The sequence below is a fragment of the Gadus chalcogrammus genome, chromosome 19 (genome assembly GCF_026213295.1).
Source record: "Gadus chalcogrammus isolate NIFS_2021 chromosome 19, NIFS_Gcha_1.0, whole genome shotgun sequence".
NCBI lineage: Eukaryota > Metazoa > Chordata > Actinopteri > Gadiformes > Gadidae > Gadus > Gadus chalcogrammus.
The window spans coordinates 15471712-15494211 of NC_079430.1; the positions used below are offsets into that span (position 1 = coordinate 15471712).

At 50.6% G+C, this 22500-nt stretch overlaps 1 protein-coding gene across 1 annotated transcript in view; it reads right to left on the reverse strand.

The window, feature by feature from the left end:
- LOC130372868 (protein O-mannosyl-transferase TMTC2-like) overlaps nt 1-22500 on the reverse strand; it is a 47279-nt gene that overhangs the window by 7510 nt on the left and 17269 nt on the right. Inside the window, exons 2-6 of the mRNA XM_056579029.1 lie at nt 15335-16016; nt 4851-5826; nt 3844-3958; nt 1149-1234; nt 137-321 (exon numbers count right to left, since the gene is read on the reverse strand). Coding sequence (XP_056435004.1) covers nt 137-321; nt 1149-1234; nt 3844-3958; nt 4851-5826; nt 15335-16016 — 2044 coding nt within the window. The remainder of the gene's footprint in view (nt 1-136; nt 322-1148; nt 1235-3843; nt 3959-4850; nt 5827-15334; nt 16017-22500) is intronic.

Genomic DNA, 22500 nt, shown 5'->3' on the forward strand with positions numbered 1-22500 from the left:
CAGAGACCGTAGGACTATCCACCCAGCAGAGACCGTAGGACTATCCACCCAGCAGAGACCGTAGGACTATCCACCCAGCGCTACAGAGACCGTAGGACTATCCACCCAGCAGAGACCGTAGGACCTCAGCACTGACCTCCTGCTGGCCCTGCTCGTGCAGCAGCTTCCCAAGGTTGTACAGGCAGCTGGTCACCGAGCTCTTGTGGGCGTGCGGGTCCTTGAGGTTCTCGTCGGGGATCTCGGCGCAGGTGGAGAAGGTCCGCCTGGCCTCCTCCAGGCTGCCCTGGTTCATCAGGACGATGCCCGTGTTCAGGTAGGCCGCTGAGGGGGAGAGAGAGAGAGAGAGAGAGAGAGAGAGAGAGAGAGAGAGAGAGAGAGACAGAGACAGAGACAGAGACAGAGACAGAGACAGAGACAGAGACAGAGACAGAGACAGAGACAGAGAGAGAGAGAGAGAGAGAGAGAGAGAGAGAGAGAGAGAGAGATGAGGGGCAGAGGTAAGGTGTTGGGGGGAGACATGTGTTTCACCGCGGGGGGGTGGAGTTGAGTTCACAGGGTAGCGGCAGGGAGAGGGTTGCACAAAAGGTGTTCAGACTGTTACGAATGAGATGGTTATATTATAAACATGTGCAGTTAAAAAATAGGAAAAATACAGAAAATGCGTACGCCAAAACACGAGCCGAGAAAAACGACAAAAATACAAAGAACAGGCCAAAAAAAAATTCAAGGAAAGGAGGAGTTCAATATAATTATACTAATTATCCTGTCGAATAGTGTTCCCTTCTGCCCGTCTAATAGCGCCGCCTGATGCAGTCCAGGACTGGCACGGGCAGAGCGCCTGAATCTCATTATTCGATCATTACGCTAAAGCAGCCGAGAGCCGGCCGGCCCGACGGAGCAGGTGGCGGGGGGGCGTCTCATTCACTCAGCGCCTCATCACAGCCTGGCTGGAACACGGCGCTGAGACGCGGTAATGGCCGCCCACCGCCGCCATCTGATCACTGTTCAACAAAGAGCCTCAGAGTAAGGAGAGTAACGCTCTGAGGATCTGTAATGGCTGACAGCGGCTTCCTGGCTCCCCCGGTCCAAGCGGGGAGCGGCACTGAGTGGGTTCATGACGAGGGCCGCGGGGGTGGGGGTCTACTCACAGGCCAGGGTGGGCCGGCTGGCGATGGCCAGCCTGTAGTAGTGCAGGGCCTCGGGGAACCGCTCCGTCTCCTGCAGCAGCAGGCCCCTGGAGAACAGAGGGGAGGTCAGAGGTCGCTCTGCAGTGGTTTAATGCGGAGGTCAGGGGGGGTCAGGGGTCGCCCTGCAGTGGTTTAATACGGACGTCAGGTGGGTCAGGGGTCGCCCTGCAGTGGTTTAATACGGACGTCAGGTGGGTCAGGGGTCGCCCTGCAGTGGTTTAATGCGGAGGTCAGGGGGGGTCAGGGGTCGCCCTGCAGTGGTTTAATACGGACGTCAGGGGGGTCTGGTGTTGACCTGCCGGGCTGGAGAAGTACCCCTAGGAACGAGTCTGATGAGACGGAGGATGGATTGCATATCAGAACCAAATGTTCTCCAGATTAAAAGTTATTGTGCATTATATGGACTACAAACTTTCATCATGAATAAGATAAAATAGAATATATATATACGCAGGCTGATGCATGATCTCGATGCAAACGACACGGCTACTTACTAAATAAATCAATCATTTTAGATAAAATATAACAGAAACAAATTATTTTATTGATTAAAAAACAATTGCATTGCATTAAAAAAATAAATAATAATAATTCATTAATAATTAATTAAATTCATTAAAGAAAATAGATTATCCGTTAGATTATAGGGTTGACAATAGCGTCTGTTATTCAACGAAGCGGTCTGCAATTTAGAAATAATAGGCCACTGAATGCTTCAATGGATCAGAAACGAGTATTCACCAAAGCTGTGTGATAAATAAATATATCTATGTTTCTATCCATGATGTATGCTGTGTGTCTACACTGGACACCCCATAACCCAGCTCATATCTAAAGGCTGTGCGCTGACCGGCAGCAGAATGTTATCAGGGCTGTCAGGGGCCAGGGCAGAGGTCTCTAACAGCCTCTCTTCACCAAAGCTATCCTGTTTCCAGAATTCAGCAGGAAAAATTAATTTGCTCTTTGAGCAACGAGGAAATTCAAGAAGTCACAAGGGCATTGAGTGAGGGCGGCGAGAACGAAATTACCAACAAAACGCTCCGTGTGAGTGTACCTTATCCCAACGCACAGCCGTCATCCATCACGCTGCCATGGCATCTCCATTCCCAATACAAAGACATCATTTGTTTTCCCCACCTCCTCCTGTGAGTAAATCGCTTTACCAGCTTTAAGGGACAAGCAGGAAAACAAGAGAGGGTGTAGAGAGACAGGGAGAGAGAGAGAGAGAGAGAGACAAGGAGAGAGAGACAGAGAGAGAGAGACAAGGAGAGAGACAGAGAGAGAGAGAGACAAGGAGAGAGAGAGAGCGAGACAAGGAGAGAGAGAGAGCGAGAGAGAGACAAGGAGAGAGAGAGATAGAGAGAGAGAGAGAGAGAGAGAGAGAGAGAAGGAGAGAGAGAGAGAGAGAGAAGGAGAGAGAGACAAGGTGAGAGAGAGAGAGAGAGAGAGACAAGGTGAGAGAGAGAGAGAGAGAGAGACAAGGTGAGAGAGAGAGAGAGAGAGAGACAAGGTGAGAGAGAGAGAGAGAGAGAGAGAGAGAGAGAGAGAGAGAGAGAGAGAGAAGGAGAGAGAGAGAGAGAGACAAGGTGAGAGAGAGAGAGAGAGAGAGAGAGAGAGAGAGAGAGAGAGAGAGAGACAAGGAGAGAGAGAGAGAGAGAGACAAGGAGAGAGACAAGGAGAGAAGAGAGAGAGAGAGACAAGGAGAGAGAGAGAGAGAGAGAGAGAGAGAGAGAGAGAGAGAGAGAGAGAGAGAGAGAGACAGAGAGAGAGAGAGAGAGACAAGGAGAGAGAGAGAGAGAGAGAGACAAGGAGAGAGAGAGAGAGAGAGAGAGAGAGAGAGAGAGAGAGAGAGAGAGAGAGAGAGAGACAGAGAGAGAGAGAGAGAGAGAGACAAGGAGAGAGAGAGAGAGAGAGAGACAAGGAGAGAGAGAGAGAGAGAGAAAGAGAGAAAGAGAGAAAGAGAGAAAGAGAAAGAGAAAGAGAGAGAGAGAGAGAGAGAGAGAGAGAGAGACAAGGAGAGAGAGAGAGAGAGAGAGAGAGACAGAGAGAGAGAGAGAGAGAGACAAGGAGAGAGAGAGAGAGAGAGACAAGGAGAGAGAGAGAAAGAGAGAAAGAGAAAGAGAAAGAGAAAGAGAAAGAGAGAGAGAGAGAGAGAGAGAGAGAGAGAGAGACAGAGACAGAGACAGAGACAGAGACAGAGAGAGAGAGAGAGAGCACTGAGAGCGGCAGGGTGAGTGGGGTAGCAGAGAGGGAGAGGGGTGTCTCACTCCTGTTACGGGGCCTCGGTACACCGGCAGCCTGGGGCTAACCCGGGCATTAGCAGCCGCCTCATGTCCTCCTCCAGGCTCCGTAATCGAATCACCGAGGGGAGAGAAACGGAAGGCCACCAGGGTCAGCGCTCCCCGCGCCAGGTCCTGACATCAGGAGGCAGCTCTGTTCTCCCTCTGCTCCCTCTGCTCACGGCACTACTAACCCTGCACTCTCTCCCTCTCTCCCTCCCTCTCTCTCCCCCTCTCTCACTCTCTCTCATATCAAACTTTTTGTGTGTAACCCTCTCCCGTGTAACTACTCTCTCCTTCCCGACCCGTCCCTCTCTGCGTACGATGAGGCGCCCCTCCAGAGGCGGTGGACAGAGGGAGGCGTTTCGGCCACTCACAGGTTGTACAGCATGTCGGCCATGTTCCCGCGGTAGAACAGGGCGTTCCTGTAGGCGCGCTCCGCCTCCGCCATCTTGGCCTGGTTCTTCAGGACGTTCCCCAGGTTCCCCCAGGCTGCGGAGGCAACGCGTCAGTTCACGGTTACACATCGGGTCTTCTGACCGTTCCACTGTTTGGTATCGGCTGCATTAGAATGTGAATAGAGTCGTCCCCCGCACACGCACCCTGTTCCGTTCATAACCGAGTATGTTCACCAATTCACTACAAAGAGTCTCGATGCAACATGATTACGTGTTACTATGTCACAAAATGGACAGCATTGCTCTTTTATTCTTTTTTTGCTCTCTTTATCATGAGAGCGTCGAGCCTGAGGCCGATAGCATCAAGAGTACGATCAATGATGCAGCGACGACAAATCAGAGAGCTGCATTAGCCAAAACACAGCGCGTCCCCCAGTGTGTCCCAGTCCCAGTCCGTCCCAGTCCCAGTCCCAGTGTGTCCCAGTCCCAGTCTGTCCCAGTCCCAGTGTGTCCCAGTCCCAGTCCGTCCCAGTCCCAGTCCCAGTCTGTCCCAGTCCCAGTGTGTCCCAGTCCCAGTCTGTCCCAGTCCCAGTCTGTCCCAGTCCGTCCCAGTCCGTCCCAGTCCCAGTCTGTCCCAGTCCCCCAGTCCGTCCCAGTCCCAGTCCGTCCCAGTCCCAGTCTGTCCCAGTCCGTCCCAGTCCCAGTCCGTCCCAGTCCCAGTCCGTCCCAGTCCCAGTCCGTCCCAGTCCCAGTCCGTCCCAGTCCCAGTCTGTCCCAGTCCCAGTGTCTCCCAGTCCCAGTCCGTCCCAGTCCCAGTCCGTCCCAGTCCCAGTCCGTCCCAGTCCCAGTCTGTCCCAGTCCCAGTGTCTCCCAGTCCCAGTCCGTCCCAGTCCCAGTCCGTCCCAGTCCCAGTCCGTCCCAGTCCCAGTCCGTCCCAGTCCGTCCCAGTCCCAGTCCGTCCCAGTACCCCCTCACGGCGGCCTCACCTTTAGCGGGGTTGACGCTGATCCCCGACCTGTAGAGGTTCTCCTCGTTGCTCCAGTCGCTGTTCCTCTGGACCGTCCGGACCCCGTTCAGCAGCACCAGACCCCCGCAGAGGCCGAGCAGCAGGGCGCGCCCCCCCCCGGACGGTCGCCGGGCGTACAGGCCCCGGGCCCCCAGCGCCACCAGCAGGCTGAAGCCCATGCTGGGGATGTACAGCACGCGCTCGGCGATCACAAAGCCCACGTAGAAGAAGAGGTTGGTGGCGGGGAGGAAGGGCAGCGTCAGCAGGCTCAGGGAGAACGCCACCACGCTCTCCGCGGGGGGCAGGGGGCTTCGCCGGGGCGGGGCGGGGGGCCGGGCGGCCCCGTCGGCGAGCCACTTCTGGGCCCCATTCTCGGGGGGGGCGTTGTGGTTCGCGTCGAGGACGGGGTGGTAGCCGTTGCCGTTGGCGATGTGCTTCCCGTTGGGGAGGGGCTTTCCGTTGGCGATGGCTTTCCCATTGGTCATGGAGGAGGCTTTCCCATTGGTCATGGAGGAGGCTTTCCCATTGGTCGTGGAGGAGGCTTTCCCATTGGTCGTGGAGGAGGCTTTCCCATTGGCCAGGGAGGCCTTCCCGTTGGTCCCGTTGGCCGAGCCGGCGGGGTCCCGGAGGCCGGACACGGCCAGGAGGACGTAAACAAAGTAGAAGGCGAGCGACTGCAGATTCCTCCAATCAGCGAGGGCGCTGACCAGGGGCACGGCGTCCATGGACCAATCGAAGCTGAGCTTGTCGGGGAAGAGGAGGAGCCAGGCGTTGGCGGCGGGCAGGTGCAGGAAGGTGAGCGTGCGCGTGAGGAGGTGTGGCGAGTCGGCTGCCGGGTTGTCCGAGTTGGAGAAGTTGGGGGGCTTGTTGCCCATCCAGTAGAGGCGCGCCGACAGCAGGAAGACCCCCCAGCAGGACAGCACGGCCACACTCTGCAGGGCGGGAACGTCCTTCTTCTGTGGTGCAGGGAGAGGAAACGGGAGGATGGTTAAATGGGAACGCTGGTCGACAGGGCGTTACAGCGTCTGGATGTGTGAGACTTATTAATGGAAGGTTTACTCAAATCCGGAGATTCAGATTTGAATATTTGGAGAGGGATTTACATGTACAATAATACGGTCGTGACGCATCGGTTTAGGATTTTAGTAAAAAAAACAAAGAGCATTCAGGATCTGTTTCCACTGATATCAAAGCTGTGTTTGTTGATGAGCAGAATCAAAGCATTAACAAAGTTATTCTCCCTGTGCCACAGCTGCAGCCCAAACGAGGACATAAGATGAAGACAGGTTCCTTGATTTATAGGTTTATCAATTTCCACAAAGTACATTCATGACATAGCTCACAAGTCATGAGTTCAATCAATCAACCGGTCAATAGATGGCTTAACTAAAGACAGAATTGACGCTTTCAGAATCTGCATTTCGAAAACAGTAATCCATCATTCACTCCGGTTCATTGTGACTTGTACTCTGAAGCAGTTGTTCCGAACTGGTGACATCTGGCAGATCACTAGATTGTCAGCAATTCTGTCACAGACCACCTCAGATGTAAACGATAACCAATGCATTAATAAACGTGTGCAGCGAGAGCAGGAACAGGGGTTACAACTGAAGCACCACTATTTACAGGTAACAATCATTGGTGTAGTTTGAAATAAAGAGTAAGTCATACTATATTAACCTATGAAGTTATCTTGGACCCCCCGTCAGGCAGGCCGGTCTAAAGAGGTCAGCTCTGAGTGGAGCTTTTCCACTAAGTATCGGCTATCAGCATGTCAGGATCCCAGTGAGGCTCATGATGAGCTTAGGGCCTCCATCGCGTCGGCAGGTGGGGGACACGCTGCATGCAGCTCGGTTAAGACTCCTGAGTCGCTAGAATGATTGGAATTAAGATCATATGTTTTGTCACGCAGCTTCTTAAACACCTAATCCTCATCACAACACTTGGCAACGAAAAGAGTGTTTTCAATGCAATGCACGAGGCCATGGGGAACACGTTGTATACCTTGTGAATTCTTCCAATTCTAATTCAACCCAGTTTACTTTACAGGTACATGACAGAATATGGTTCCACATTCTCTGTGTCAAGCAAAGCTGCATAGCTGTTTCATCCAACTTACCCAGCCACGTATTCCTTGTAAGAAGCTTTTCCAGCCCATACGCTAATTCCACTGCTAAAGGGGGAATCAGCTGAACATTTCCACATAGCGAGGCAGCATTCGGGTGTTAAAGAGGATGACCCCGCGGCCTCTCTGGACTATTTAGAGAGATAAGCCTATTGCTCGGTAGCTCTTGCGATTTGGTGCGTGGATCTCCCCAATTAATTCAGTGATTTGGTGAGGGTAAAAGCCGCTAGAATGGCTTTATTATATAAACTACAGAACAGTGAAGGCATTTGTAGTCCAATCAACTTCAGGGTTTAATGCGAGAGGTCTAGAAATGACTTGTGTGACGAGAGTAGCCAGTTTACATCCCCAGGGAGTAAACTAGAAGTTCAGAAGATGTGTTCGAAGCTTCAGCCTTCTCTGAGATAAAGTGTAGGGTGGGTACGCTTACACAGATGTAGTCATCAATAAGCCTAGGGAGTAATTCAAGGAGGAGGAAAGAGGATCGGTGAGAAAGAGTAGAGAATAAAAGGGGTTAAAATTGTATATTGATTTGGCCGGTTGAAAGGAGGAACGGAGGACGAGATGGATTGCCTCGTGCATAAAAAGGGTTTGGGTTTATTGATGGTACAGCTCCCACTGCCTGTCAAGGGAGAAGGCTGCTTGAGAAATCCAATGTTCTGTTCAATATCCCAACGTAAACCAATTCCAGCCAAGAAAACCGTTTTGGACTTTTAGCAGAATAAGCTTCATTTCTCCCCCTCAGTGCCAGGTCCAATGTGTTAATAGCTCCTTAATTGACTGCCCAATCAATCATAGAGAACTCAAAATGCTATCTTTTGATAGGATTAATCGATTTGAACGGTCTTGTGGCGGAGCGAATGGCTAAATGGTTATTTCAATGGTGTGCGACTAAGACTGCTCAAATTGACTCTGATAAGAAGTCTATAGAAGTCAGCCGGTTCGGTATTCAAACGACAGTGTTTCTTTTGTCTTTTCAAATTTCACGCTGTGGCACATTTATTGTAGTTGGCATGTTTGCACCAGGAGATGCCCTTCTCATGCCCTTATACATTACCTCCCAATCTCTTATAAGATCATCCATTTGAGGACTAGTAAAGCTATGGCTGGCTTAACGCTATACTATACAAGGCAACGCGGAGATTCCTGCAGTGTTGAAAGGGTCTCTGTTCTTGTAAGATAAGACGCCGGTTCGTGATATTTTCTTCTTCTGCTTCCCCAGAAAATACCCTACTGTTTATCTTAATCAGTATGCTATCTGACATTTTCACACTAAAACGCCTGTCCTCACTTTGTCAGTATTTCACTTCACTGCCTTGCGTTTGCCGCCAGTTGTCCAGGAAACAGCTGTGTATCTGTGGCATCTGTACACGGCTCGGGTACAGCTGGATATCACAGCTCTGTGTCTAAGTACGGGGGTCGGTCGGTGTGGAGCTATGGAGCCATGAAAAATGACACTCCATGTGATGTTTGTCTTGATTTAGTGGATATCAGGCCCAGTCCCCAGCCCACGGTCAAAGCCCACATCTGCTGACCTCTGAGTGTTTGAACTTAGGGGACTCCACATTATCTTACATGTCATGTAGGGCCCCCATCATTTGGAAACATAATCTTTTAGGGATCATCTAGCCCTTCTACTTTTTATTTTCCTTTGTTTATCCTTTGACTTCTTTCGTAGCTGAGGGACCGTATTCCCCTCTGCCTCTCCCTCTCATGCTAACCTTAGTAACAACACACTAAGCTCCCCAGCCTGGAGTGCTGAACAGTGCCATTCATTATCCGCAGCCACTGCCTTCATCGCAGTAATGTGGGATCTAGATGGATTAAAATACGTTTCAAGAAGCAGAACGTAAAAGGCTTAGGATATATATACAAATGTATCCCGTATCTGCTAGTTTATAAATACAGAACGCCTTAAGTCTCTGGTTAGTGTTTCTGAGCATTGGCCCAACCTAACAGGAGTTATCTATAGAATCTGCTTCTGAAGCAACATTCAACGTATATAACATTAACCTAACGTGCACCAATTTTATGTTCTCATCTCAATAGAAACTTAAAGTTATGAGGGAACGTTAAATCTTTGAACTGGAACTACAAGTGTACATGTCCGTCTATAGATATAGATATAGTTCTAAATGTAATTTGCCATTTAGTTGTTGTTTTTATCCATACATTTTCTTCATGTGAGGGAATCAAACCTCTAACAATGGTACTGTGAACGCCAAACTCTATCAGCTGAGCCAAGACCACCATTGTCCCACTGAAGTGGGCGTTGAATCGCTGACCAAATCCCCACCCGAATCCCCAGTTGTGGAACAGTTCTCCAGCCATTAGCAGCAGACGACCTGCGACACTTCAGAACACCAGACAATTTGTTTTACACGGCAGCGATCTCAGCGGCCTTTATACGTGACGCCTGTTACCGCGGAGATAACAGAGCCCTGACGAAGTGGCCCCGGGCGCAGACAGCAGGCCCTCTACGGTCGCGGCCGAGGTTAAGCTTTTCATTTGTGTTGGAATTCGGCCGACCTGCAGCTCATCCGACGCATTCCGGCTCCACCGCACTCGCCCTTTGAGGGAGCCTGACGTTGATGAAGTGACCTAATTACCCCCACAGTACCGAACCGAAGGCACCGACGCTGCTGCTACAAAGAGGCCTAATGAGAGGGGTCAGGCGTCAAACGTCTGCCCCCTCCACCCCTCATCATGCCCAGCTCAGGGCCAGCACGGTGGATCGATGTGGGGGACTGCTGGTTAACCGTCCTGGCATGGTTAAGTACACCCAGTGAGAGCCGTGAAGACATCAGTATTTCAGAGACATTGCAACACGAGGTCGCTCTATGTTCCTCTGGTGGCTATTGCCCTCTGTACTGTGGTGGTTTTAGTAATTCACACATTCATACCAACAGGCCACATATGCCCATGCCAATTAAAAGAGGCTTCTTTCTCACGCTAAGGAGGGATCCGGAGCCTAGGGAGGCGTCCAGCTCATACAGGAGGCCATTCATCATGTGTCAATTCTAGAGATACGAGCGGTCAAGATGTTCGAGAGACCCAGACGCTCAATGCCACAAGAACAAGTGTAATTCCCGCACATAGCCACAAACAAATGTGCAATGCCGCAAGGGACAGCATAAAGACACATACGGGTATCCAGGGGGGCGGGAGTTCAGCACCATGCTTAGCCAATCAGAGCACATAACTGAGTCCACGCCTGCCCAGTAGATAAGTCACAACACATAGCACAGGGGGCTAGAACGCTCCAGGTAACGCATCCTTCAGATGCCCTACTAAGTGTATCTCCACGCGTGCCCATACAATTCCCCCCCTTTTGCTTCATAGAGACTAGTCACATTACCAAATAAAGTGAGTTAAAGCAATCCTGATTCAGCAGACTTTTTCCAAAAGAACACGGCAATTTACATGGTTGTGCAGCAGTTGTACTTTTTGTAGCAACATCTTTATTATTGTATATGTATATTTTGAACTCACTTGTACGGCGTTTAATTACAGGTTAGTAAAAGGGATGAAACGGTACGTGTATTCATATTGAGTAAAACTTGAATAATTAAGTATTGAGTAAAATTAATGATTTACACAAAACAAATATGTATAGACATTAACCAGTGGCGTATAATTTATACTAATTTATACTTTATGTGGAAATCCACATTAAGTAAAACGACGGCTGCACAAATGAAATGACTGCCAAACAGCATCAACTTCCCCGCAGCCTTCAGGCCACAATACACAGATATTTCCGGTAGCCAGTCCAGAGAGATCACCACAGCCAGCTGTGAGACACGTCTCTGGGGTAAAGGTTACAGGGTTCATGACCTGTTTGAAGAGCTTGACCCGCGATACACAAGTACTTCCAGCACACCTTTTACCCAGTAATTACCCAGGTATACCGGCCTTAATCAACAAGGCAAAATAACACATTGACATGATATCAGGAAAGCTTTCTCTTACACAAACTATAGAGAGTTGGGACGTCTAGAGAGAGAGAGCTACCTTTGGATTGGAGACAAACAACCCAGTCAGACTTTGATTTTGTGTTGGTAGACTTATAGTTTCAAGTGGTCATGTTTTGTTTAAGCCACTTCTGTGTTGATCTGTGTCAAAGCTGTGTTTGAATCACTATTTTAAATTGCATATTTTATGCTGTAAAGCAGGCACTACTGTTTTGTTTATGTTTACATATGCTCCTGGAAACAGCATATGTATCCATGTTGAATAATGTTATAATAATAGATGGAAAATCTGAAAAAGTATGATGAATACTGTATGATGAGTAAGTTATGTGAAACAATTTTCCCCTTGTAAATAAATGTGGTTTCCCATATTTAGCTCAGGTAAGAGGATCCCCATAACATCTGTATAACAATCAGTTTCGTGACGAATTGCATGGCGATAATTTCATATCGTATTATCATGATTCATAAGTGGAAACCTGGAACAGCTTTTCAATCACTTTGTTGATATTGGTTGCATTCAATTGTTGATATCCGTAACGTACTCCTCACTTAATGTGTTACACAATCGAAATTGGAGTCTCAACAATGTGTTGCATGTTTAAATAACACAACATTATGAGTGCTGCTTGAATTAATTTCCTACTGCGGGGACTCTTGTGCTATCTCCTGTTGTGCCAGAGAAGCAACTTTCCATTCTATTATTTACATGAAAACAAGGTCCACTGTGAGCCAAACCAATATGGAAGGCAGAATATAGAAGACACCATTTCACGGATGAGCTCCTCCGGCTTCAGGATAATCAGGCCAACATCGAACGGTCAGCGGGCAGAATCATCTGCCTGACCTTAACCAGAATAAGCAGGCAGGCAAAGGTCTGGAGAAAGAAATGAAATAAAATAACATGGAGCGTACTCTGAGGAGCTTGAGAAGGACGAGCATCAGATATTTTCTCTACTGATTGGCTGCTCTGTCTTTGTTCCCTGGAAGGATTCCTGAACATGTTTTTCTTCAAATTATTCCTGTTATTCAGCCCTCTGATTCCAAATTATTGTCCTGCATCCAAGAATACAGATTGCACGATCCCTGTTTGAAATGCAAGAGCAGGAAACCATTTAGACTCGGTCTTGGAGGTATGATTTCGTTCTACTCCTACACCCAGTAACAGGAAGGCAGTTCATGCTCACTGCTGCCATCATACTGTCTTCTGTTGGTTGCAGACCGAAGGGATCAGAAACATTTTAGGATTCTACGATGATCATTAAAATTACCATATTCTACACTGCAGTGCTGCTGCACCCTTTCTTAATCATTGCACGTACAAACACACATGCACACACGTAGACAGGCTCACATAAATACAAACACACACACACACAAGTACACACACAAATGAGCGTGTGCGCACACACACACACACATACACACAAACACAGGCACACACACACACACGGCCTTCCGTCATACGCAAGTGCTTGCACATACTATAAGACACCTAGCAGTGCCTCATTCCAAACTTCATTTCCCTCTGATTAGCATGTTCGTAAGAGGAGAATGAGTTTCTGATGCGTTCTGCCGTGTCCAGGTGGGGTGAAGTGAAGAACAATCCCCTGCCTGCTTGTGGAACCGTAGAACAATCCCCCGTCTATCTCTGGAACCGTAGAACAATCCCCCGTCTATCTGTGGAACCGTAGAACAATCCCCCGTCTATCTGTGGAACCGTAGAACAATCCCCCGTATATCTGTGGAACCGTAGAACAATCCCCCGTCTATCTGTGGAACCGTAGAACAATCCCCCGTCTATCTGTGGAACCGTAGAACAATCCCCCGTCTATCTGTGGAACCGTAGAACAATCCCCCGTCTATCTGTGGAACCGTAGAACAATCCCCCGTCTATCTGTGGAACCGTAGAACAATCCCCCGTCTATCTGTGGAACCGTAGAACAATCCCCCGTCTATCTGTGGAACCAATGACAGGAAGCTTGTCCTGATGTTTCATTGCCAACCTTTTCATTGTATTCGTTGTGAGGCAATTACCAAAGCAGCCTCCTCCACCACCCCCCCCCCCCCCCCCCCACCAGCAGAACCACCCAATGAGGAGACAGAGCCGAGAGCGAGGCACAAAGGGCAGATAGGAGGAAAGGAAATGAGGGCATAGTTTCCTTATTCCTTCTCATTCTCTCAATCTCCCCCCTCCCCCTCCCCCTCTAACACTTGTTCGTTCTCTCTCTCTCTCTCTCTCTCTCTCTCTCTCTCTCTCTAACACTTGTTCGCTCTCTCTCTCTCTCTCTCTCTCTCTCTCTCTCTCTCTCTCTCTCTCTCTCTCTCTCTCTCTCTCTCTCTCTCTCTCTCTCTCTCTCTCTCTCTCTCTCTCTCTCTCTCTCTCCCTCTAACACTTGTTCGCTCTCTCTCTCTCCCCCTCCCTCCCTCTCTCCCTCTCTCTCCCTCTCTCTCTCTCTCTCTCTCTCTCTCTCTCTAACACTTGTTCGCTCTCTCTCTCTCTCTCTCTCTCTCTCTCTTCCCATCATGTGCAACTCCAGACGTCTGGCCTACAATCGCGCAGCCGATAGCCCGGTCCGCTGCCCCTCCCCTCCCTCCCCCCCTCGCCTAACGAGCCCCCTGCCAAGATAGCTGTGACTGTGGGGAATAGGGGGGGGGAGGGGAGGGGCTATTGCCATGGTGATAAACGAGCCAGATGTGCCGGCGGCTCGTTTGCAGCACCGTGCCACGGACGGCTGGCAGCACACCCTGTCTGCCCTGCTGTTGCTATTGGGGCCGGTCGCCAAGGAGATTGTTCCTGTGCAAACTAGGTAGAGGACAATGGCTCCCCGTCGGCATGACGGCGGGGGAACACAGGAGCCCGTGTGTGACAGCCCAGAGAGGTGATGAAACCCTCCAGACGTTAAGGCAACAGATTGAACCGCTACCACTAATACTACTACTACCAGGCTCCCGCTACGACTGCGGTGGAGCCCTCAACATATGGTCCCCGGGATCTGGCCCGGGAGTTTCTGCGAGGACTTAATGTTCTCATCGATTGTGCTGCTTATCGGAGGGGGGGGACATCTTGTTTCGTTTTGCACAGGAGAACTCCCCGTCCACGGGGCAGCCTAGCGTGGGTTTAGGGGAATGTTGACGGTTTTGTGAATTCTGCGAGGACAGCAGTTTGGAGCACTCCAGAGCACACCTGACCTATTGTTTTGTGAAACGTAGAAAATTTAACAATGGAATAAAAAATACCAGGAGTACAATGCAAAAAGAGAAAAATGCAAAAAAGAAATTTTGCATAAGCTGAGAGAAAAGTGTTTTCCCTTACCTATTTACCTGAAAGGGATTTGTATGTGTTTGAAAAGAGGGGATACATATTGCCTCATCACTTATGTGTTACGTGTCTAGATATTGATTTATTCTACAAATTATTGCCAGATTATCTTTACAAGAAATGTGACAGGGCCTGGTAGGGCAACAGGAAACACAAGATACAAATAGCCTAATTGCTCTCTCAAACTATGCTATCCAGGTTTTTCTGTATAATATTTGTTCTGTCTAACGTGTTGTAGGTGGAGGGGGCGATTCCCCCTGCAGCCCCCGCCTGAACCAGCCCTGTTGACAGAACCCCAGACGACGGATCCCCACTACCAACGCATTCATTTGCATTATTCAGAAACCACACTCAGGAAACATTACCAACAGACAACAGCATTTCCTCTCAGACAGGAAGGAACAGGGAATCAGATATGCAAAAGCACGGGGACATGCTGAGAGAAAAGCTAACACACAACTCCTCCATCCTCCCCATTGCTGCTGAAGCCCCCCCACACACACACACACACACACACACACACACACACACACAAACACACACACACACACACACACACACACACACACACACACACACACACACACACACACACACACACACACACACACACACACACACGCACACACACACACACACACACACACACACACACACACACACACACACGTATCAACACACACTCAGACAGGTATCCACACACACACACACACATGCACGTACCCAACCCCACGCACAAACACACACACAGACACACACACACACACACACACACACACACACACACACACACACACACACACACACACACACACACACACACACACACACACACACACACACACACACACACACGTATCAACACACTCAGACAGGTATCCACACACACACACACACAATCACACACACACACACACGCACACACACACACTCAGACAGGTATCCACACACACACACACACACATGCACGTACCCAACCCCACGCACAAACACACACACAGACCCAGACACACACACGGACACACACAGACACACACACGTACCTTTCCCAGCAGCAGCAGCAGCACCTGCCGCAGGCGGAGCCTCTGGACCAGGAGGAGGTCGTAGGCGGCCGACACCGCCAGCACCGTCACCCCCTGCTCCTTCCACAGCATGCTGGCCGCCGCGCACAACAGGCTGCCCAGCATCCAGGCCCAGCACCGGAGCACGCCTCCACCCCCACCTCCTCCACCACTCTCCCCACCACCCACGTCACCATCACAGTGCCGGGTGGGGGTCTGGAAGGCCCCGGTCGGGCGGAGGTCTCGGCGGAGCCCGCAGTGCCGGGCGTAGCAGAAGACGGAGAGCAGGAAGAAGAGCGCGGCGCCCACGTCGGCGCGCCCCACCACCCCGGCCACGGCCTCCGTGTGGGCCGGGTGCGAGGCGAACAGCAGCCCGGCCAGCAGGCTCCAGGGGGGGCCGGCGCCGCCCGGGCCGCGCAGCAGGGGCCCGCACAGCGCGGTGAAGAGGCCGGTCACGGCCCCGTGGAGCCCCACGTTGACCAGGTGGTAGCCCCAGGGGCGCAGCCCGCCCAGCGCGTGGTTCAGCCGGAAGGACAGCGTGCAGAGCGGCCGGTACGACTTGTGGCTGCCGCTGTGCGTGAGCAGCGTGCCCCAGAAGTCGTCGTGGAGGACGTTGGTCCACGGGGTCTCCGGCAGCAGGTCCTGGTTGGTCTTGATCGCCCGGCTGCAGACACCAACACATTCAACCCTTAGTGTACAACGGAAGCTTTGTTGTCATCGCATTGAGTACAGTCGTAGTAACACTACCAGTGTAAGGTGCCACTCCTGATATGTGCTTTAAAAGAATAAATACTATAATTGTATAATATGTAACAAACAAGACACCCCCGCTCTCTCGCTCTCTCTCTCTCTCTTAGTCATCAATGAGTAATTAGATATCAATTAGTAATTAATTAGTTATTTAGGAATAACTTAGTAAATAATATTATCAATCTATGGAAAAGGTTGCCGATGTTTGTTGGAGAATAGGACTGAGTGTGATGGAGGTTCGGTCACCTCGTTTCCAAACACATGTATATTAATGGGCCTCGATACCTTGAGGCAGGCATGAAAACCAAAAGGTGGAATCATTCTTTCTCCCAACGGAAATACATTCTACTCTGCTGAATGTATAATGTGTTGTGCCACGAGGCAAACACACATAGGTGTACTACACGTGCACACACACACACACACACACGTGCACACACACACCAAAACATGTAAATGCACAAACACACACAAGCTTCGCTCCCTGCACACGCATACGCAAGCATGTGCGTATGTCACGCGTACATACACAAACAGAGCCAGGTGGTTACCCCCACCCCCCCCTCCCTGGTGATGAGGCTGTGGTGAAATCTGACAATTAGCACATTATTATTATTATGAGAGAGTGGAGAGTGCTAATAGACCGTAACAAATGAGATTCATCTCCCTATTCCACCGGGACTGGAAGAAGAAACGGACAAAAACACTGCAACACTCCAACCATCGAAAGCATGGCCGAATAAACATTAAGCACCAGGAAAATAATTACAGCGTTATCTGTCTAGAACACATGGGACTAGTATTTTATAATAATGATGATAATGTTTAGTTCAGAGAGCGAACAAGGGAGAGATAGAGAGAGACCAAGAGAGGAAGAGAGAGAGAGCAAGAGAGAGAGCGAGAGCGAGAGCGAGAGCGAGAGAGAGAGCGCAAGAGAGAGAGCGAGAGCGAGAGAGAGAGAGAGAGAGAGAGAGAGAGAGAGACCTTCACCACCAGAACACAGCTCACAGCTAACAATCACAGCCTTTAAGTACACAATGAGGTAAGGCAGAGAAGTGGGGGGAATGACGAGACCATTATCAGGTACAATCTCCTGGAAAACGGGGCCGGTTGAAAGGTCGGGTCCTAACGATCTGAATGGGAACGACCCGTTGGTCAGCAGAACCCTGTGACCCCCCCGCTGACCCCATCCTGGCGGGGGCCTCCTTGAACGTTCCCGTTTCCCATCATTGTTTTCTGCCGGAGGGGGAAAAGCAAACACTTGTTTCTCAGGCTCTGCGTCGCAGACCGTGTATTGCACAACGAGATGCAGCTTGGTACGTTTATGCGACTCTTCTCTCTTATTCCACTCCCTTAGTGGACGATCCATCAACACATGTTTACACCTTCCATCCGCAGTGGAGCCTTCAGATAAACATATTTGCATGTTTATGTGAGTGCGGTCGGTGTTGTTGAATGAACTGCTGAGGTGCGTCCTGAAAAGGGGGAGGGATGCGGAGAACGCATTACTGGACCGCAGCCGGGGGAACCGCCCCTGGAACCGGCTGGAACCGAAAGGCTGATAACGTTTCTCTCCTTCATCGGAGGAGGAGGAGGAGGAGGAGGAGAAGGAGGGGGAGGGGGGAGGGGGGCTGGAGTTGGGTTTATTATTCCATATCAAACTCAATCAGATGTGAGCCATGTCCTAATGCCTCCACACACCCTCCACGCTACATCTGCCGTTTGTCTCTGCCTGCCCCGCGGCAATTACAGTATCCTGGTGAATTCAAAAGACACACCGGACCCCCAACTATATCCCCCCCCCCCCGCCCCAATCACCCCCCGCCCCCCATGTTTCTTGGCACATCCAGTGACTAAATACTGCACTGGAGAAATCATTTAAATATTCAAATCGACCACCCCTCTCTGCCCCCCCCCCCGCCCGCCCCTCACACACAAACACACAGAGGACAGCTGAAGAGAATGCATTAACAGGAAGAGGTGGTTTAAAAAAGATATGCTGTCAGCATGTGTGTGTACATTGTGTGTTGTATGTGTGTGTGTGTGTGTGTGTGTGTGTGTGTGTGTGTGTGTGTGTGTGTGTGTGTGTGTGTGTGTGTGTGTGTGTGTGTGTGTGTGTGTGTGTGTGTGTGCGTGTATGTGTGTGTGTGTAAACTGTGTGTTACATGTGTGTTAGCACACATGTGTTGTCCCTGCAGAAGGCAATGATACAAATATGTAGTGTACGCATAGTATGTTATGTCAGTAAAGGTTGACATTGTCCCCAGGTTCATTGATTGCATTGATTTAGTGTGTGTGTGTCTGTGTGTGCCTTTGTTTGTGTACGTCTGTGTGCACATGTGCATGTGTCTGACCATGCCTTGTTCGGGTTTTGTGTGTGTGTGTGTGTGTGTGTGTGTGTGTGTGTGTGTGTGTGTGTGTGTGTGTGTGTGTGTGTGTGTGTGTGTGCTGCTGATGACTTCATCAGGGCCTGTCAGTGGGTGGGGGGGGGGGGGGGGGGGGGGGGGGGGGGGGGGGGGTGGGGGAGGGGGGCTGGGCGGCCATGATGGAGTGGTCTCCCGTAGTGACGGCTCTTAGGGGCCGTCCTTTGTATTCCACCGCCGTATGTGGGGCAGGAGGGGGGGGGGGGGGGGGCTGCTGGGGGGGGGGGGGGTGGGCTCCATTCACAGCGCACAAAGTACAGGACGGGGTGTGTGTGTGTGTGTGTGTGTGTGTGTGTGTGTGTGTGTGTGTGTGTGTGTGTGTGTGTGTGTGTGTGTGTGTGTGTGTGTGTGTGTGTGTGTGTGTGTGCGCGCGTGTGTCTTTTTCCTTTTAGATTCTGAGGACATATGAGTAGGTGTATTTTTTGGAGAGCCATTGGTGAGAGTCTGCCTGTTTGCTTGTCTGAGTGTGGGAGAGGAAAATTGTGTGTGTGTGTGTGTGTGTGTGTGTGTGTGTGTGTGTGTGTGTGTGTGTGTGTGTGTGTGTGTGTGTGTGTGTGTGTGTGTGTCTCCGTGCGAGTCAGTGAGTGAGTGTGTGTTTGATTGTGTACCGGTTTATGATTGAATGAGTGATTGAGTGGGTGTGTGTGCGTGCACGTACATACGTGTTTTTTGTTTGCGAGCGTGTGTGTTAGTGTGTGTGTGTGAGTGCATGTGTGTGTGTGTGTGCATGCGTGTGTGTGAGCAAGCGTGTGTGCCTGTGTGTGTGTGTGGTTGTGGGGGGGGGGGTTTAAGTGGTTCTTTCACCTGTCCCGGTCATCAATGGAGACACAACCAGACTGGTAGGGCTGATCTGGTGTGTATGTCGTTTCAAAATGCAAATGTGGCCACTCCACTGCCCTCCCCCCCCCCCCCCACACTCCACTGCCCCCCCCCCCCCCCCCCCCCCCCCACACTCCACCCCCCCCCCCCCCCCCACACTCCACCCCCCCCCCCCCCTCTCTGCCCAGCCAATAGATGTGTATGTGTGTGTTCTGTCCTTTGTTGCCTTCCTGCCGAAGCCTTTACTGAGGAGGAGGTTGTTTTTTATCGGGCAGCTTCCAACCAAAAGCACGATTTAAAAATACTAATCTGAAATAAGGTTTGCACTTAAATCGTCTCCAGACACAAATCACTTCCTTCTGTAATATATCTGTAACATAAATAGATATAGACATATATTTAGATGTTTCAATGAACTTCCTTCCCCGCCTGTAAAAGTCCCCTCTAATCAGCTCCGGGTATCAACCATGTGCGGTTGTACGGCCGTGGAAAATGTTTGGGCTTCGCCTCGACCGCTTTGACACAACTTGTTGTTTCGTGTCGTGCGGCTCCACACGACCAACGCAGCCTCTTTAATCAGAGCCGGTGTTTAGCCTCCAGTTCTGTGTTGACATGCACCCACTGAAACACACGCAGTCCGCCCCCCCCCCCCCGGCTCCCTGGTCCGCCGTAGGCGCCCGTCGGTTTACACGCTCGCCAAGCCGTACAGAGGCGCTGTATTAAAACAACACCGCAGCAGTCATCAATACCGCGTCGGTAAATGTTGTACTGGAGGACAGTGTAAATATTTGGGCCTGGGGCCAGCCTGTCTGCTACATCGTGCGCGAGGCCCGTCCTTGGCTACACGGATAAACGCTTGTAGCATAAACCTGGCTGACTTAAGGTGCTCAAGGTGGGATGGATGACAACAGCTTTGATGGTGAGTGAGGAGGTAGCATGTACTGGGGCAGGTTTAGTCATCGGTGATGAGAACCCTTAGCCCACACGGTAGAAGGAGCCTGCGGGCCTTTTCGACGTTACCCTGACATTTTTTCTTTGTTAGCGATTGTTCCTGTTTTTCTATAGCATGCTGTGGTCATCTTTACCTTTTTCTTTTAATAATTTCCGAGCTCAGACCAACAAAATGGCATTAATATGTATATGACTTCTGTGGCGATTTATCAGCCATCCATATGTTGATTAGCCTGAGCATTATATGTGTGTGTGTGTGTGTGTGTGTGTGTGTGTGTGTGTGTGTGTGTGTGTGTGTGTGTGTGTGTGTGTGTGTGTGTGTGTGTGTGTGTGTGTGTGTGTGTGCTAGACAGCTCCACATCACCATGGTGAAAGCCCAATGCTAACAGGATTAGCCAGTGATCATAGACCCCACATCGTTTCTGAAACACGCAGGGGTCAAGGGTTGTATAATCTCATTAAAGGTGCCTCCCTGTTGTCTGTGCGTGCATGTGTGTGTGCGTGTGGTTGTGTGTGTGCGAGCGTGCCGATGTGTTTGAAAGAGACAGAGAGAGTATGCAAAAGTATGCGCTCCATTGATACGTCCAAGCTCACACATATTATTAATATTTGCATATCCACTTTGCATATAAACAAGGCCACGTTATGTAACCCACTCCACCCCCTGCGGGCTCTCAATGCGGCGGTGGTTGAGCCATTCAGAGGCGATGGGGCGTCCCGTCACCCCACAGCTGGTGAGGGGATTAATCACTGGCCACTCTGCCGTGTGCGGACAGGGCAGCGTATTGGAACCCATTGCTCTGGACCCCGCTGGAGCTGGACTCCACTGGCTCTTTGTCCCGGAGCGCTCCCACCCATCATGGTGCGAGTGCGTTGCATCATCCCCGCAGCCGCTGTTGCGAGCTGACATACACTAGCCGTGATTTATTTAGTGGCGTCGTTCTATGATCTATAAGTGAAGTGAAGGGTCGCGGAATGAAGGGAGGGGGAGAGGGCGAGAGGGAGGGAGGGGGAGAGGGCGAGCGGGCGAGAGGGAGGGAGACGGTGAGAGATGATGTTGTTGTGATGCTGTTGATTTAATATTCTCAACTCTGTAGTGTATTTATTTGTTGTTGGTTGTTTGTTGTGTTTGTAAGATGCCTTGGCAATAGCGTTGCATCATTCATGCCAATAGAGCAAATCTAATTGAATGGAACTTGACAAAGAGAGCAGAGAGTGAGAGAGAGAGATTGAGAGAGGGAGAGATAAATAAGAGAGAGAGAGAGAGGCTCGGAGTGAAAGAGCATGACAGAGAGAGAGCCATCGAGAGAAAGAGAGAGGGACAGAGAACAAAGGAGACAGAGGGAGCGAGAGAAAGACCAATAACTGCTCTGTGAGGTGTAAACAACCCCCCCTCCTCTCTTATTAACTGTATTTCTGCATGACTCAGGTTTAAATTACTTCCTCTTGGGAAACGATCGGCGAGCTCCTAATCAAATGCTCTTCCTATACATGTGGAAATCTATTTCCTGTTCCTGCTGAAAGTCGCCTTACACTGGGGGGGGGGGGGGGGGGGGGGGGGGGGTACTGGCTGCTGAAATGCTAAAACGTCCCCATAGGTTTCCCCTCGCTCTGCCCGGCGTTACGTCACAGCCAGGAGCTGTGGAGGCACCAGGGGTGGGCGGTCCCAGGCCGTCCGGACCGAGGGCTGGCAGAACAATGCCCGGCCAGGAGTGGCACCACCACCACTTTCCCACACTCAATCCCTCGTGAATTGGCAGAAATATGGGACACGGGGTCGGGGGGAGGCGTGACGATGGGCCCTTCCATTTTAAGTTCACCATCAAACTGTGTGTTTGTGTCCTGCGCTGCCGCTGCAGATGGAGGTGGGCATGATGCTGTAACGCATCTCTGGGTACAGTGGCCCTCAGAAAGGAACAGACTAAACCACACCAACAGCAGCACGGAGATGGAGTCGCTTTAGTCGTCAGTTCAATTAAATGATGAGCGAGAGAGAGAGCGAGAGCGAGAGCGAGAGAGCGAGAGAGAAGATAAAATACTTCATCTTGAGGCTAATGAAAATAGTTCCCTTTTGTTTATACATCTTTTTCATTTAGAGGTTGTTTTTTCAAAGGACGCTCACATGTGCTGGCTCTTTGATTTGGTGTCTATTTGTTTCTGATTTGCGAGGAATGCGCTCACTGTGAAGTTCCTCCTGAACGGCTT